At 36.8% G+C, this 18,535-nt stretch overlaps 2 protein-coding genes across 3 annotated transcripts in view; both read left to right on the top strand.

Moving 5' to 3' along the window:
* The first annotated feature begins 7,599 nt into the window (after positions 1-7,599).
* ercc4 (excision repair cross-complementation group 4) lies at positions 7,600-13,891 on the top strand. Its single transcript, XM_082152710.1, has 11 exons — positions 7,600-8,076; positions 8,893-9,073; positions 9,179-9,374; positions 9,494-9,701; positions 9,857-10,037; positions 10,138-10,260; positions 10,367-10,474; positions 11,254-11,824; positions 12,079-12,171; positions 12,282-12,394; positions 12,874-13,891. Exons 1-11 carry the CDS (start codon positions 7,900-7,902, stop codon positions 13,602-13,604), a joined length of 2,682 nt encoding a protein of 893 aa, XP_082008836.1. The 5' UTR covers positions 7,600-7,899; the 3' UTR covers positions 13,605-13,891.
* A 277-nt stretch (positions 13,892-14,168) lies between these two features.
* The window catches only part of mrtfba (myocardin related transcription factor Ba), a 32,266-nt gene continuing 27,899 nt past the window's right edge, over positions 14,169-18,535 (top strand). Inside the window, exon 1 of one of the 2 annotated variants that reach the window (XM_082152702.1) lies at positions 14,169-14,314. The gene's annotated coding sequence lies outside the window, so the exon portion shown is untranslated. Of the gene's footprint in view, positions 14,338-18,535 lie in introns of both variants that reach the window. The other variant, XM_082152703.1, reaches the window with a different exon arrangement.

The following is an 18,535-nucleotide window of genomic DNA, read 5'->3' as shown; positions in this document are numbered from 1 at the left end:
AACTAATTTTTAACACAGAAATGACTTGTCTTATTCAAGTAGAAGGTTTCTATATTTTACATTGTATGAACATTAATCCCTTTCTTACTGATTCTTTTAAAATCCAGTTAGAATGTTAATGCGGATAATCTACCACCATATTTTCTCACACCGGGCAGCCTTGATTTTCATCCTCTGCCTCAATTAGATTATTACACATGATATTAATATTTGAAATAAAGGGAATTGCAGAAATGAGCTAATGTTTTTTAAAAGCGCCTCTAGACTTATCAGCCACACTGCAGTTTGGTTTCAACACTAAAAGCTCTGTTTTTAAATTCATTGGCACAAAAACCGTCTCATCAAATGGAGCAGCTGTAGTAATTTGTAGAAATACGAAATGTGTTTCCACTTTCAACCACAAACTATTTTGTGTTTTTATTTGTTCTACTGAAATGCACTCTCTCTATTAGTGACTCACAGCAGTTCATTTTGAATGTGTGAGATTTTCCCAAAAACACTCTGTATTACTGATAGATCATTTATCATGTAACTAGCCAGTGTATTTTGTGTGAAGGCTTAAATTCCCATGAGAATTTTCCCTCAGTTGTTTTGGAGTTTACTTCATCAGGATCGCACTGTTCTCACTGTAACTTCATTTGGTGATGTGCAAACCAAATACACTGCAGTGTTATTCATGCACCTTGGTGACTTTAATCCAGTTTGTAGTAGACTCGGTCTTAAAGTTGATGTATCCTTCAACTGACTCTCAGTCTCTCCCAAACCCCACTCTCCAAACATTTAAAGAGAAAGTTCACTGTAAAAATGTATATTCTGTCATTATTTACTCACCCTCATGTCTTTCTAAAAGTGTATGACTTCTTTCTTCAATGGAAAATATCAATAGGGATTCAATGTTATTTTGGACCCCATTGACATCTTGTATGGACAAAAACCTCTTCATTAGGTTTAATCTTCTATTATGTTCCACAGAAGAAAGAAAGTCATACAGGTTTGAATTTTTGGGGTGAACTATCCCTTTAACCATATAAAGCCTACTGTATCATATTTGATACGAAAATATCTAAGGCCTCTAAATTATCAACACGATAAAAACTTTGCTGAAAAACCATAATCTACTACAGTTCCTTCTGTTGTCTGATTGATAGTTTATACTTTTTAGCAAGCCGAAGGCCTTTTAGTATAATTCTAAAAACATCCTCTGTCAGGTCATGGTACATGTGTCTTTTCGCTGTGAAATCTGATTTTTATGAAGTAAATGTAGGAATAACTTTTATATTGAAATATTTTAAGATGAACATTTACTGAATTGAAGCAACTTACAGATGTGTTGGCAGTGACATAAATGTTGTGTTCAGTTGTTGTGGCATTTAATCAAATTGTTTCTAGGTTAGTGTGCGTGCAATTTTAAATAATTGCCAAAAGCTTCATTGGCAACTTTATCAAAAAACAAACAAATTTACCCTGGCACAAAATTACCAGCTAACATAATTTCACTAATCATATAATCAGCACAGGTACAAAAGCTGTCACTGTGGCGGTACCTTTACAAAAGGTACACCTTTGTACCTAAAGAGTGCATTTAAGTCCCTCAAAGGTACATATTGGTACCAAACATGTACATATTAGTACCTAAATGGTACATATTAGAACCCTTTTGAAGGGTACTGTTCCAGTGACAGCTTTTGTACCTTTTTTTCTGAGAGTGAGGAGAAATTGCTATATCATTCTGACTGGATTACAAGAACAGAATGACTGCTATAGATGGAGGGAAGAAGAGCTTCCATTTCACTGTGTTAGCAATGGTTACCTCCAAAGACAGACAAGCAGGGAATATCGCTTTGCATCAAAATGGCCTCACATGCAAGGAAACTACTGCAAAGAATATTGCACCTGAAAGAACCATTTGCCGGATCATCGAGAACTTCAAGAAGAGAGGTTCAACTGCGCTTCAGGGCGTCCCAGAGTGTCCAGCAAGTGCCAAGACGGTCTCCTCCTGAGGAGTCTGAGGATTCATGTCACCACCAGTGCAGAACTTGTTCAATATTGAAAGCAGGTGTGTGTGTGAGTGCATCCGCATGACAGTGCTTTTATGTCAAAAAGGGCAGTAAAGAAGCCTCTCTCCAAGAAAAACATCAAGGACAGACTGAAATTCTGCAGGAAGTCCAAGGATTGGACAGTAGAAGACTGGTGCAAAGTTATTTTTTTCTGATGAAGCCTGATTTTTTGTGACACATGGAAAATTGTACGGAGAAGGAAAGGTGAACGCTACTATGAGTCCTGTGTCGTGCCAACAGTGAAGCATCCTGAGACCATTCATGTGTGGTTCCTTTTCATCCAAGGGAGGCTCTCTTACAATTCTGCCCAAAAACACTGCCATGAATAAAGACTGGTATCAAAACGTCCTGCAAGCGCAACTTCTCACATCGATCCAGAAGCATTTTGGTGATGATACGTGTATCTTCCAGCATGATAAGGCACCGTGTCACAAGGCAAGAGTGATAATGAAGTGGCTTGGAGATCATTATAAAATTTTGGATCTGTGGCCAGGCAACACCTCGGATCTTAAAACTCATAAGCTGCGTTCCAGTCCACTTTTAGACACGCACTTGCATATTTCCCTAAGCACTTCCCCTCGGGGGAATCCCTGCCGCCATTTTGAAGTGCGTTCCACTTCGTGAAGTGGACGAGGGAAGTTTATATGGACAAATACAAGAACAAATACTGAAGCAGCAAACTTTGCGAAAGACAAAATTGATGTCACTGCCAATACTTTTGGCAACAGCTGTATTTTTATCTTATCTTTTTAAATCATATTAAAATGTATCAAATATGAAATAACTCAAAAACAAAAATCATATTCTCCTACATCATAATGAGCCATAAAAGCCTGGTGTATCAAATATGATACTATATGATCCGGGCCGTTTCCAGATCAGATGGTGGACCTGCGCCTAGACATGACCACAACGCATGATGTAGTCAGCCGGATCCGGGCCGTATCCAGATCATATGGTGTACCTGCGCCTAGACACGACCACAACACATCCCTGAAGTGTCAGCAGAGATTGTGTCAACTAGACTCTCCTCTGTGAAGGCCTCATCGACACGACAGCCAGTGACACTGATCCTCAACAAACCCGTCTCCATACCGGCGTGATGACTCCGATCTTCAACCAGATAGAACTGGATAATATTCTGAATGTTCCATTCCAATCTGACTTCTGACCTGTAATGCTGCCTGAATCAAAATCATACACTGTTCATTCGCTGGCCAAAGGAGAAGTGCCCCCCCGACTGAGTTTGGTTTCTCACAAGGTTTTTTTTTCTCCATTCTGTAACCTGATGGAGTTTTGGTCACTTTTTTCCACCTTTGTCGCCTTTTTTCACCTTTGTTGCCATTGGCTTTTGGCTTGTTAGTTGGGGACATTTAATTTAATATTCAACAATAATATTGATCTGCCTGCAATTGACACCATTATGAGAACTGAACTGAGCTGGACGATGACATCACGGTTTTCTCCAGAGCGGCTATATATATATATATATATATATATAAATGAACTAAATTAATAACTTGTGTACAACAAAATTGAAACATCACTGAAGCTGGACGGTGATGCTATTTTCTTCTTGAAACAAACTTTGTTGCATTATTTTCCTATTATCTCTGTAAAAGCTGCTTTGAAACAATCTGTACTGTAAAAAGCGCTATATACATAAATGTGACTTGACTGTGATTTGACAATATAAAAAAACCCACATAAGCAGACTTTTTAAATATTTTGTCTAAAGATTCAATAAATTGTTTCATTTCAAAAGATTTTTCTGTTATTTCATACGTCAGGCTTTACAGGGTTAAAGCGGCAGAGCAGGAACCCTGTTTACAGTGAGTGGAACATTGTTTTTAATGAGTCATTGACATAACTCTGTTTAAGCAGCGCACCTCATGTCACCCTTTGAAAAGACTGATCAAATCCAGCTGCTCTCTGAGCCGCCGTCTTTTCCTGCCTCCATTAATCTCATGCTTCTTGACATGACCAGTCAGTCACTGCAATGCTCCACTGCTGATTGTTTGTTTGCTTCTTCTCTCTCCCCTCCACCTCATCATTCTGATATGGTTATGCTTGAGAATGGCTCATATTAAACTTTGAACCAGGTGGAATGAACGGTTCATCCTGCCTTACTTTCACTTCCACCATTAGGGCTTCCTCTCCTCGAGTGCTTAGTCAGTGACCTCAAAAAACAAAACAAGCTCTCTGAAAAGCGGGACTCTTATTTTTTGCTTTCTGCCCCTCAGAACACCCAGTTCCAAAAAAATGGACCAGTGGTACTCTTTCATGTTATTTGAGGTTACATTTCAAACAAGAAACCAGAGCACTTGATGAGATAAGGGCTTCCTGAGACACATTCTGTACATGTTTTCCCCTTTCTATTCATCTTTAACAAACAGCAGATATGCAAAATAAATAATGAAAGTGTCAGGCTGACAGAAGAATGCACTCAAGATTACTTGATTAACCTTGAGAGATGCAGACCTGGAATCCACTATTATTTTCACTTCACCATCTATCTTGACAAGATATCAATATTGAAAGCTGAATGTCACACCTTTACATTTACATGGATAAATACTGTATGAGTCTGGCATGTGTGGTATAGCAGTTATACATTTCACATTCATAAAAGTGTTCAGAGAGGCATGGAGTCCAACTGGAGTTGGTGGATATGGAGAGTTTCTAACTAATTGATCTGTTTGCATAGGTTTTCTTTATTTGCTACAGCATAATGTTATTGAGTAATTATGTTGACTTGATAGCAATGTGAAAATGTTTTTCTCTCGATTTTCTCTGAATGAAAAAAAAAAATCTATAAAAACATCCTGGTACATGCTATATTCTTCATAATAAATCTTTAAATCCATTTCCTATTTATTGTGAAGCATGCCCCACTTAAACTGTGATAAATACTCTTTCAGCAGCCCTCTACACAAAAGTGCTCTACTGCTCTCTCAAGGCCATTAAGTAGCAATGCACACACTCATAGTGATTCATCATTTCTTCAGCCTTCTCAAATATTTGCAGGGGAATAGAATAGAATAGAATAGAATAGAATAGAATAGAATAGAATAGAATAGAATAGAATAGAATAGAATAGAATAGAATAGAATAGAATATTGCAGCTTTGGGACATACATGAGACATATAGGGTCTGATGTACTACCTGTACTGAGACATACAATAAATGCTTACTATATAATCCGGAGAATTGGTGGGGTGAATGAAGGATATTTATAAAGTATATATTTATATATCTATAAAGTAGGCCTATCTATTTTTCTCATAGCTAATTTCGACTATTTATCTCACAATAATGACTTTTTAATGTCATAATTATGATTTAGCAACGCATGATTTTTTTTTCTTTCGTGACAGTAATAGGCTTGCATATAGGGCCTAAAATTAACACGCGCTTGAAAGCCGAGTCTCTCAGACAACGCGTGAAGTTGAGCTCTCTTCCATGCCTTCCTGCACTTTAATGGACAAATTCACTAAAAATTTCGTCAAAAAATGCCCGTCTCGGCGAGTATCCTAATAAACATAGTCGGTTATGTCTTAAGTGAACACTTGAATGCATTCGGTTTTAAAGTGGCAGCATCCTAATAATCCTGCTACTGTCTGCTTTTTTAATGTTAATCAAACAACAAAGAGAAAAGGGGGGTAAAATAGGCTAATATATAAAGGATATAAAGACCATGCAGTATTATTTATTAGATTAGCCTACTTTATATAATTCTGGGAGCCTACCTGAAAACTAAACCTTCCTGAAGAGCACTGTTTATTTCATTTGTTGTATTCATTTGTTTCATTTGTTCTTTGTTGTATTGTATTGATGTGCTTTTGCTTGTAATTTGGTTATGTTCTTATTTTATTACTGACTGTTTACTTGTCTTTAAAAATGTTGGCTATTAAATGTATATTAGTTAAGCTAATAGTTTTAGCTGTGGTATCAAATTGAAATGGAGGATTGTGAATTTTCTAAACTTTTGGTGTCATAACTGCCAGTGCCTGATTGTGTGTCATGGCTGGTAAAACATATTTTCGGCTGGTATTGGTAGGTGTGGCAAAAAGTTAGTTTTAGGCCCTGCTTGCATACATAACAGTACTTTAGGAGTAAAAAATAAATAAAAATAATAATAATAATCCAAGCAGGAAGCCATAAGCACTTTCAGCTTTTAAGTTCAGCCTCCATAATAAATAAATTAAGTTCAAAACAATTTCTAAAAAATGGAATATTAACTTTCCCAGTTGTTGGACCCAGTTGTTAAAAAAATAATCTGTTTGGATTTGGGGGATTTTGGGTGTCCTTGGGGACTTCGGATGAAAATTAGGCTTTGGCTATAGCTCTTGTACAATGAAATGGAAACATTTATGTTAAAAATTGTACATGGTCCCTTTATAAATAAATAAAATAAAATAAATAGATTCGGCTATGGGATTGGATCAAATCCTGAAAATGGATTTTTCAAAAGAAAAAAAGGATTCTGAAAATTGGATTAGATCACAAAATCCAATCTTTGATCAGGATAAAATTGTCAAAATTGTTTTAGTAAGATGATTGGGATCCCTTTGATAATAAAAAATATAAAAAATAAGAAGGATGAAGGATGGATTTCAGTGACAAAAATGTAATGTAATTTGTTTCCATTAATACATGATGTGAATATGTATATTTTAAAATATATATATTTTGATTTTGATTAGTTTAACTGTTAAAGTAATAATGTAGAAGTAGACATTAGGCTAAGCCTTTCAGTACAGTAAACTGAAAAAAAAAGAAAAAAAAAGATTTTGGCTCCATAAAATAATTACCCAAACAGGCAGCTATCAATATCAACAAAAAATATTTAATTTGAAGTGTTTTTAATCATTAATTGATCATTTAATCATTAATAATCATGTATTCTGTAGGCTATATAAACTACATTAGCACAATCATCAGATATGATTCAGTCGAAAGTAGTTTCTAACAATTGCATCCCTTATTGAATGTAGCCTTTGTTTGTTTATGTTGCGGGTCATATGAAACTCTAAAGGGACATGGTGGTGGGAGGAAAAATATGAAATGCTTTTTCCGTTCAAGGCACAATTGCTTTTGTGTTCTCTCGCAAATGTTTTGCGTTCCCTCAAGAAACTTTGCATTCACTCTCAAAACTCGAGTTCTTCGCAAATGAACATTTCTTGTGGGAATGCAAAACTTTTGCGAGAGATTAAAAGATATAATTTTCTCCTATGTCCTATGTCCTTCTCCTATTGTTTAAAAGAAATCGAAAATGCAAATGGGAAACCACTGGTAATCCAGATTTGGTAATCTGAAAAAGTGTATAGGTTATCTGAACAAGAGTGATCCACTCTCTATTTTGCGTTGAAAAATAGGCACAAAAGTAAGATGGAGAACCTGGTCCTGGATAGCAAAACATGATCCAGATTAAACTTTTTGAACAACTGGGCACTAAACGCAAGAAATATCCAATATTGGGTTTTTGTGTTTGTACCTCCAGTGCAGCAGGTGGCGCTACTATAAAACAACATTCTAAGCAGCGCGAAATCACGTGACACAATACGCTTTATTTTGAAAACGTATCGAGGACGAGTCAAACTTGTGTGATGTAAAGTAATATTAAATAATGTAACCAAAATACGTTTTGCTCAATTATTTTTGTGCGCACTACCGGCAAAATATAAGCAGTAAATTGTAGGTTTATTCCTCGGCTCGTCTTGTTAAAATGCAGTGGATGAACTGCAAGGAGTAACGTTATGTCTTCATGTCATCCAGCATACCAGGCAGAATCAGTAACGCTATTTCCGTACTTGAACTCTAGATCATTATTTTAAAACGATGTCGAGTTCGCTGCTGGAGTATGAGACGGAGATGTTTGTGAGTGTGTTCAGCACAGACGGGCTGCTGATCACAGCTGAGGGACTCGGGATCGACCGCATCCTCTTACACTTCATGAGGGTGTATTCAGAGGAGGGCAGTCTGGTGCTCTTATTAAACACAACCACTCCTGAACAGGTGCGACAGGCCGATTTATCCTGGTATACTGATCTACAGAAAGAGAGGATAGAGTCTGTTGACATGGCAAATCAAGAAGTGACAGTAGTGTGATATGCATACGTATTTTACATTTAGCTAATTCTTTTACAATATATATGCATGCTGTTTTATATATTCATAAGTGACCTGTAAAGAAGCTAAAAGGTGATAAAAGTGGTTGTATAAAGGTTAGAAAAGTCTACAATATACACACTAATAATTTTCATTATGGCATTGTTGTACTTAACACATTACTTAACCCTGACATATGAAATGACAGTTTTTAATATCTAAAAAAAAGTTTGAATATGTTCACAGCATCTGCTCAGGCCTAAATATGATACAGTAGGCTTTATAGGGTTAAATTGAATGGAGAATATTTAAAATGAACAGAAGAAATAAGAAAACAAATCATGCTTGGTAAATCATAAGTATGACATAAAAAGGCATAGTTATGACTTATGTCATAATAATTATAACTTTTATGTCAGATTATGACGTTTTATCTCAGAAATTCTACTTTTATCTCATATTGACTTGGTTTCTAATAATTTATGTCATAAGGTGGCCAATTGTCCCCTTTTTGACTTTTTATGTCAATGTTTACTTTATCTCATAATTTCACCTTTTTATGTAATCATTTTAATTCATAATTATGACTTAGTATCCATAAATTAGAGTTTTAATATGTTCACAGCATCGGTGCTCGGGCTGTATATATGATACAGTAGGCTTTATAGGGTTAAAGTGATTCAATAATAATGATGAAAGCATGAATGTGTATGCCTGTTGAAGGAGTATTTTACAGAGCAGCTCCGTGCTGAAGGAGTGAGCCATCTTCCCCAGACTGTGACCAGTGATGTGCAGAGCGCTGACAGATATAATGTATACACTAAAGGAGGAGTTCTCTTTGTGACCAGCCGCATCCTAGTTGTGGACTTCCTCACGGACAGAATTCCTTCTCACCTCATAACAGGTCAGAGGAAGGTTGTTGGGAAGATGAAGCTGTTTCCATTACAATTGAACTAAAAAGAAGTTGTGTTTCTGGACTGAATGATACTATTATTGTGTATTTGCACAGGAATCTTGGTGTATCGCGCCCATAAGATCATTGAGTCTTGTCAGGAGGCCTTCATTCTAAGACTTTATCGGCAGAAAAACAAGACTGGGTTCATCAAGGCCTTTACGGACAAGGCCACATCCTTCTCTTCTGGCTTCTGTAAAGTCGAGCGAGTCATGAGAAACCTGTTTGTGAAGAAGCTTTTTCTTTGGCCAAGGTATGATGGCTTTATTTTTTTATTTTTTTTCATAGATAGTACTCTTTTGAGTATTTATGATTTTTGGAAGTGAATGTTTTCTAAATCTTATGTATTTGCAACATGATTTTATTTGCTAGATTCCAAGCATCAGTAAACACAACGCTAGACAAACACAAGCCGGATGTGGTGGAGCTGCATGTGTCTTTGACTCCAGCGATGAGAGCCATTCAGAGCTCTATTTTGGACATCATGAATGCCTGCTTGAAAGAGCTGAAGCGCTACAATCCCACTCTGGAAGCAGAAGACCTCTCTCTGGAGAACAGCCTGGGCACTTCCTTTGAGAAAGTGAGAAATCCTCATATTCATTTTTTTTTTCTTTCATTTTTACATTTTTGACTCTATACCTTTTAGATCTTACATCTTAAATTATAACTTTGGATATTAATAATGATTATACATAAATATTCTAAATTACAATAATCATGTTTTTCCATATGTAGACAATTCGTCATTACCTTGACCCACTGTGGCATCAGCTTGGGTCCAGGACCAAGTCTCTCGTTCAGGACATGAAGATTTTAAGAACTCTTCTTCTCTACCTCACTCAGTATGACTGTGTCACCTTCCTCAATCTGCTGGAGTCTTTGAGAACCAGCCAGAAAAGCTTTGGTAGTAATTCAGGTACAGTCAGCTGATCTGTTGCTCTATTTGAACTCTTCGGACATGGAGCAAATCATAGTCTGAAAAGTCACCTGATTCTTTTTGTTCTATTCTGAATCAGGTTGGTTATTCCTTGACTCAAGCACATCAATGTTTGTAAATGCTCGCAGCCGTGTGTATCGCATTCAGGAGTCAAAGAAGAAACTGAAAGTTGGAGAGACTGACCAGAAACTAAGTGCCCTAGGTACAACATGTTTGATGTATAATGTTTATTTTAAAAGGTGTTTACATATTTCCATTTTTTAAGCACACATGCTTGTATCTTCTTTTCTATTTGTGTATAAAACTAGCCCCTCCAAAAAAAGAGCTAGTCCTTGAGAGAAATCCAAAGTGGGAAGCGCTAACAGAGGTGCTACAGGAGATTGAGAAAGAAAACAGCAGCTCTGAGCGGGAACCAGGTAAAATCATTTAACAGTAAAGCGTTTCATGACTAGCATTCGTATGCAAAGCGTCAAGGCCTTGTTTACACCTGCTATTAAGATGCATTTTGGTTCCAGTGTAAACGGGGTCTAAAGCGTTTTGAGCTTGTCCACTTTCAACCACTCCCAGATGATTTCGACCGGATTGCTTTCATAGTGTAGACGCTCATGTGGTCGAATGTGTTCGAACAGCAACAAAAGACCTAATCCGTAACATTATGGGAAGCGCGCAAGCCAGACGGGATTTAAACTTTGTCGGCTGAAGACCCAAGTTTAGTTTGAAGCACAATGTTCTCTCACCAGTCCTGATTTCTAACACGCACTCACAGAGTTTACATTTACATTTATGCATTTGGCAGACGCTTTTATCCAAAGCGACTTACATTGCGTTATCCTATACATTTATACATAGGTATGTGCAATCCCCTGGGATCGAACCCACAACCTTGCGTTGTTAACGCAATGCTCTTACCACTGAGCTACAGGAAAGCTTATAAAAAGAGTTCGGTGTGGTCTTGCGGCTTTCAGAGCAGAAACGAAAGCTGCTTCTCTCCATATGTTTTTCTACATACATTTACCCACCCATAGACCCTCCCCTCAAAGAAATCAGGACAGAAGTGGTTGAAAGTGGACAAAAAGAGACATCAGGTGTAATTAGGAATGTGTCTCCCTCTTCTCCTTGTGTTCCGATCAACCAAATTGCATCTTAATACCAGGTGTAAACAGGGCCTAAGTCAAATTTGTTCTCTGTACATCAGGCCGTGTGTTGATATGTGCCAGTGATGACCGAACATGTGCTCAGCTGAAGGAATATATCCAAAAAGGAGCAGAACATCTACTGAATCGCCTTTACTCGCGCACCATTGGGAAAGAAGATCCTCATCCTGATCTATTGAAGCTTGACAAAGGCTGGCCCAAGAAGGACTGCGCTAAGAGCAAGGGGAAGAATGGGCGGCCGAAAAAACCCAGAGCCAACTCAAAGAGACCAACAAAGATCGAGAGACCGTCGAGAGTCTCTCAGATGGAGGGGCAGGAAGCTAGAGCTGAAAAGGACCTGATTGGAAACAGTGAAGATGAAGGAGGACTGGCGGAGGAGGAAGAGGAGGAAGAAGAAGAGATTCTTCTCGATCTCTCTTCGGATGACTACTATGGAATTCTTAAAGAGCCTCTGACTGTCATTCACCCACTGAAGGGTTGCAGCGACCCCTACAGTTTGACGCGGGTGTTGCATGAGGTTGACCCCATGTTTGTTGTTTTGTATGATGCAGAACTCAGTTTTGTGCGCCAGCTGGAGATTTATAAAGCTTGCAGGCCAGGAAAACCTCTCCGGTGTGTATATTGGCTTGGAGCAAATTAGTATTCTGCAACATTATAAATTTCTTTACTGTCACTTTTGATCAATTGAATGCATCCTTGAGGAATATAAATTAATAAAAGTATTAATTTCTTACAAAAAAAAGATACTTTCCCCACACTTTTGAACTTTTGAATATATATATTTATATAAATCAATAATATAAAAGTATGTACTAATTATATAAATATAAATAAATATTTAACTTGAATTATTTTTTTCCTCTTAGTGTGTATTTTCTTATATATGGAGGCTCGACAGAAGAACAGAGGTATCTTACAGTCTTGAGCAAAGAAAAACAAGCATTTGAGCACCTCATAAGGTTAGCTGAATATATCCTGTTTTCTGAGAAATTGAGAGTTCAATGCCATTCGTATTTTTTGTGACACCACTCATTTTAAAAGCTGCTTTTTTTCTCTCTCTTGAAAATAGGGAAAAAGCCAGTATGGTTGTGCCAGAAGAGAGAGAAGGTAGAGAGAACACCAATCTAGATCTAGTCCGCAGTCAGGAACCCGCCAGTGCCGCCACCAACACCCGCAAAGCAGGTAAACCTCCACCATTCAACCTGAAATATTCACACAATACATTATACTATACATAATGTTGTGATGCCTAAGTTCATTTGTAGAATGTTTTTAATTTTATTTAGAATTGAAAGGGGTCATGAATTGGAGGATGAACATTTTCCTGGATCTTTTGAAGAGTCATTGCACTGTTAAAAACTCGTTTCAGATTTTGTCACATTATAATGTAATAGTGCACTGAAAAAAACTCTCGCCAAAAAAGCCTTTGAGAGAGTTCCACATGTAATACTTATTTCATATGCAAAGATGTTAGCCAATCACAGCAGTGGGCGTTTACATTGACGTCTTGCAGAATTGGTATAGAATTGGAATCTCAACCATTTATCGGTTATGGGCCAAAACATTAATGTTATTATCAGATTATTGGTTCCTGCCAGAATCACAATTGTGCATGCTTGAAGTTGAATACCTTTTGCAAACATTTTTTTTTCTTTAATTAGGGGGTCGTGAAGAGGTTAAAGAGCCTCATCGAATCATAGTTGACATGAGAGAGTTCCGCAGTGAGCTCCCTTCCCTTCTGCATCGACGTGGTCTCGACATTGAACCGGTCACCTTAGAGGTTGGCGACTACATATTGACTTCTGAGATCTGCGTAGAGCGCAAAAGTGTCAGTGACCTCATTGGTTCCCTGCAGAGTGGGCGTCTCTACACACAATGCCTCTCAATGTCTCGATTCTATCGTCGCCCTGTGCTGCTTATCGAGTTTGACCCCGCAAAGCCTTTCTCCCTTGTGGCCCGCAGTGACTTTCGTCAGGAGATCTCTGCCAGCGACGTCACCTCCAAACTGACCCTCCTCACCCTCCATTTCCCCCGCTTGAGGCTGCTCTGGTGCCCGTCTCCCTATGTGACAGCAGAGCTGTTTCAGGAGCTCAAAAACGGCCGCCCAGAGCCCGACGCCGCTGCAGCTCAGGCCATTACGGCGGAGTCGGAGACCGTGACGGAGTCAGCAGACCTGTACAATCCCGGACCTTACGACTTATTGCTTCGTATGCCTGGAGTCAATGTAAAAAATTTCAAGAGCCTTATAAAGCACGCTTCCTGCCTGGCTGATCTTATAACATTTAGCCAGGAAAGGCTCAGTGAGATATTGGGTAGTAGCAGCAATGCCAGGCAGCTTTATGAATTTATGCACAATTCCACGAATGTGGTGCCTGTTCAGAAGAGCAAGTAGATATCGTAAAAAAAGAAAAGAAAAGTATTTTGCTCTGTATTGTCAAGTTTGGTAATTGTGCCTTGTCAAAGGGGTTTTTATATTCATATTTATTATGAAATTGTTGTAAAGGAAGCAGTGAATGAATTATTGTATTCCTGAATATTTAAATTTTCAATTGTAATTTTGTAATGATTTGTGATGTAGTATGTGGTTTTAGGTGTGTACTGTTTTTGGCATTGGCTGGAGGGAAATTTCTACATATTTCCACACTTAGAATTTTTTTAAATAAAGTATTTCTGCAATTATTTCTATGTAGTCAACATGTAACTTAGGTATAGTCCAATTCTATCATTTACTCGTCTTTGTCTTTGACTACTTTCATATCAACTCACTATTTCTATACAAGAAAAGTTTAATAATTTTGGGGGTTAACTGTAACTTTAACTAATATTATGTAAATGAACATATTTGTATTATAATACATTCATATACATATAGCAATAGCGCCCTCTGATGGTAACTGGCTCTCACACCTCTGTTTTGCGTCACTGAGTTCAGACCATGGTTCAGACTAACATACCAGCGGCCATCTTACTTCCTCAAAAAAAATAAAAAGAAGTCCCAAAGAAAAACAGAATCGATACATGGGTGACCACATCAGGGACAGTTATGGAGCATTAAATCAAGGGGCTACGACAAGCAAGCTAGACGCAGCTATAGGGAACAGGGTAAGAAGCGACATCTTTTGACAGTAAATGATTTAATGTGTAGCGCTGGAGTTTTCATGACAGCCTGTTTGATGATGCGAGAATTGAGCCATTGACACGTGACTGTAATTTAGTGATATACACGCGAAAACAAAAACATTAACGCGATATAGTTTAAATATTCTTGCCTGAGCTTTAAATTACTTGTATATCGCGAAATATTGGACACTTGCAGTAGGCTAGTAACTTAGCATGCTAACTTACAGTATAATATTGTCTGTAAACATTGTGCTGTGATGTGTGTAGATCAATACTTGATGTTTAAGGTAAGACAGTGAGGTTTACATGTTGAGCGCTTCAGTGTCAGACACTGCAGGCCCAGGAGGAAGGGTCTGTTGATGATCTAATCATCTGCATGTCAGAAAGGTTAAACAGATTGTAAGTTTCTGGATCATGTTTATATGTCTTTGAATCTCTCGGTGAAACTGGAACTCTTGAATGAGCGTAAACAACCTAATAGATCTGCAGTCTTCAGACAACTCGTGAGTCATACACAGCAGGTGCAACTTCATACGGGAAGCTCTGTGTGGACACTAGACTCCTAACATTCTCCACTTCATGTCATCGCAAGTGATGAATGTCTGAAATCAAATTCTGTGGTACTGATTGACTGTATGCGAGACTTGTGCTCTTGTGAAGTGTTTTTGATTTGAAATTAATTGTCGGCAACCAAAACAATATTTCACCAGTGACCAGCTAAAAATGTTTCTATGATTTGCAAATGTTGTTAATTCATATGTGGTGTCTAGCATTTCTTTATTTAATTTTTTTACCAATTACTAAAAATTAAACTAATATATTTATATATATATATATATATATATATATATATATATATATATATATATATATATATAATTAATAAATAGTATATATTAAATATATTAAAGAGCATTTTTAAATCCAACCTAAAAATCTTTTTTTTTAGGTTAGCTTTTTCCCAATGGTTTTAATTATTTTGTATTCCAGTGTGTTCTTTTGTTTTTTTTTGTACGCTTTGTATTTCTATCTGTGTATATATACACCATATATCATTTTTTTATTTAGGCAATTTTTTCTCTGTATTTTTATTGTGTAAAGGGCCTTGAAAAGCTGCTTTAAAGGCGCTATATAAAATAAAGTTTATTGTTATATAAGTAATACTAAAACAGCACTGATTTTGCTGCAGTTTAGCGTATACTTTGACTTGGGTAACTTAATTTATTTTTGTTTCATTTGTTTTTTTCAATAGTTTGTGATATAATAATTGGCAGACCCGCAGTAGTACCGCAATGGACCCCTTGGTAAAGGTTTAGGCCTTCACCATGTCTTTTGACCTCACTTGACTTTGGGATGTGTGCTGTGGCAACTCAATGTAAATTGTAGATTTATACATATCTACAAACAGCTAGGATTGATTGACAAAACTTTTTATAAATGGTTTATTGATTCCCTACAGGTAGTATTAATGGACCATTTGTAAATAAGTAATCTTAAAGTTTGCCATTAACCCTCTTTGAGGAAGTTGAGCACAAGCGCTGGGCTGAAGTAAACTAAACATTTATCCTGTTCCAGCCCACCTTGTTACTTTCCTTTGATGAACACATGGAAGTCATTGCTCATGTTTCCAGCACGACACATGAAAAGGATCAAGCATCTGGGTTTGCTTTTTAATTGGAGTTTGATATTTTCCAGAGTATTTAGTCATGGCTCATAGTATGCTTTCTCAGCAGAATCAGATTTAGATCCTCAACATTAAAGACACTGAAGGAGAAGCTAATGTGCTAATAGGTTGAATGAGGAACTAGTGCTCCAGGGCACACCTTCTTAAGGAACACCAAGAGTTTTGTAATTTCCTTACTAGAACAATGCTTATCGCAACAGATATGAAACAAGAACTTGTTTAGTTATTAAAGTCACTTTGTGGCCAATTGATGTTTGATCATTCATGTTGGTTCAATTGAAAATCAGAAATCATCAGGCTATGATATATTTCATTGTTGTTTTTAACAGTGTTGTGTTGAACAGTGTTCCTGACATTGTTACACTGGTAGTCATGTAAAATATAATCCACTTTAAGCTCAAATTTAATCCCTGAAATGAAACGTTGAGATTTTTTTTGGTTTATATTTTTGAGTGGTGGCTGTCAGTCTCACCCTCATGTCGTTTCAAACCCATCAGACGTTTGTTCTTTTTCGGAGTGCAAATTAAGATAATTTAAATATTTTCTCTTCATTTTGTCCATCCATTGAAAGTACATGCACACACTACCAAAATTCCCAGCTTCATAAAGACATTGTAAAAGTAATCCAATCAGTCTTTTATAATTTAAGCCTTCTGAAGAGACACAATCAGATTTATTTTATGCTTTTATTGTCATAAACATTGATCAACCGACATATATAGAACTCATCAAATAGGGTAAAGATGGAAGCTCAAACATGCTTGCTTGACACTCAAAAAAACAATAAGGTTTGTTCTCCATTATCAAGTAGCCTGGTTGAGCAATGTCTTTATGTACTTGATACTTGAAATGTTGGTTATGTGGACAAAAATGATGAGAGAGTGTCAAAAATACTCAACATTTATTTAGTAGAATACATTTGTTTTCAGAATATGAGCAAAAGTATGGAACGACTTGAGGGTGAGTAAATTATGACAGAATTAAAATGTTTGATTGAGCTATCCCTAAACGCAACTACTCTTTGACATGCCCTGGCGTAATTATTTTTAAGTTACATGGTTTTTATTTATATTAATTTGTATTCATTTATTGTATGTTTGATTTCTGTTGCTTTAGATGTTTTGTGAATTTTTAGTTGACTATTTCTGTTTACTTGCTTGAAAATGTAATTTATAGCCTTGCTCTTGAGTTTCTTAAAATGCTTGTTATAAAAAAAGAAAAAAGAAAGAAATGTCCTGGTGTCATTGTGAAGTCTGGTCATTCTCAGTGAGGTGCCATTAGCATGACATCTCTGAGTGTTTGGCATGGAAATGTATATGACAATGTTTCTATGTATGATTTCCGTGAGGCGGAAAACGCGGATGGAAATGCAGATTCCAGTCATAAAAATCTACTGTTATGCGGAATTTGTAAATGTTTTGATATAAAGCCTACATAAAAAGCAGGTCAATACACTTAAATCAAATCGCGATATAGTCTAGTGTCTGTGAATATTAGGCTAAACCACAAAAAGACTATTTAAATATGAATTCTGGATGTTCTGTTTGTCTCTGTGTGAATGAGTGTTTTCATTTCCCACACACACACTGAAGCACACGTGACGCTCGCATAAACTCAAAGGTTTTCACAGCAATCCGTAAATTGGCAGGAAGCTAGTTATTTTACTTTATAAAGTTTTAAATATGGATATTTTTCTTACACAAACTCATCGCTTCGCTTCAGAAGGCCTTTATTAACCCCCCGGAGCCGTGTGGAGCACTTTTAGGATGGATAGATGCACTTTTATGGACTTCAAAACGGAAACGGCCATTCACTGCCATTATAAAGCTTGGAAGAGCCAGGACATTTTTTTAATATAACTCCGACTCCTACACCTGACTTGAGGGTGAGTAAATCATGGGCTAATTTTAATTTTTGGGTGAACTATCCCTTTAAGCTAAACAAAAAAGAGAAATGTTGCCTCAGCAACTAGCTGAAATAAAGTACGTTTTTTATATATATATATTTTATTTCAGTTAATATTTAATTTAATCTGAGGTAATGAAACAATTTTTTTTTATGATGTTTTAGTTTTAGCTAACAATAATCCTGGGCCCGTGTTCTTAAAACTTCTAAGAATCCTCTCAGAAAGCTCCTAATTTATCTTAAAAACTTCTACGTAGGAGTCTTAGCTTAAGAGCGATTCGGGACCGATTTGAGAGCAACTCTGAGCGAGGAAAAGACGACAACTTTCATCATAGTGAGGAGGCGGCTGACCCCGTTGCTACGTATGACACAGTCTTTTGAATACTGTTATTAGTTGGTTTTCCAAAAAAGGGGAAAAAAAGATATCTTTTAAGAAAGCCTTCACTTTGAAATTAAAGGCGTAATTTTTCCTGTTTCATTGTACTCACACACGCACACACACATTATATGTATATATAGTCTTTAGTTTTTATTTACAATGTTGTTAATGTCGTACTTAACGTATTTGATAGGAAATGAACAGAGACACAATAAGGTTCTGAAAGTACTGTAAT

Source organism: Leuciscus leuciscus, assembly GCF_965113295.1.
Source record: "Leuciscus leuciscus genome assembly, chromosome: 21".
NCBI lineage: Eukaryota > Metazoa > Chordata > Actinopteri > Cypriniformes > Leuciscidae > Leuciscus > Leuciscus leuciscus.
This window is presented reverse-complemented; position numbering and strand designations above follow the sequence as displayed.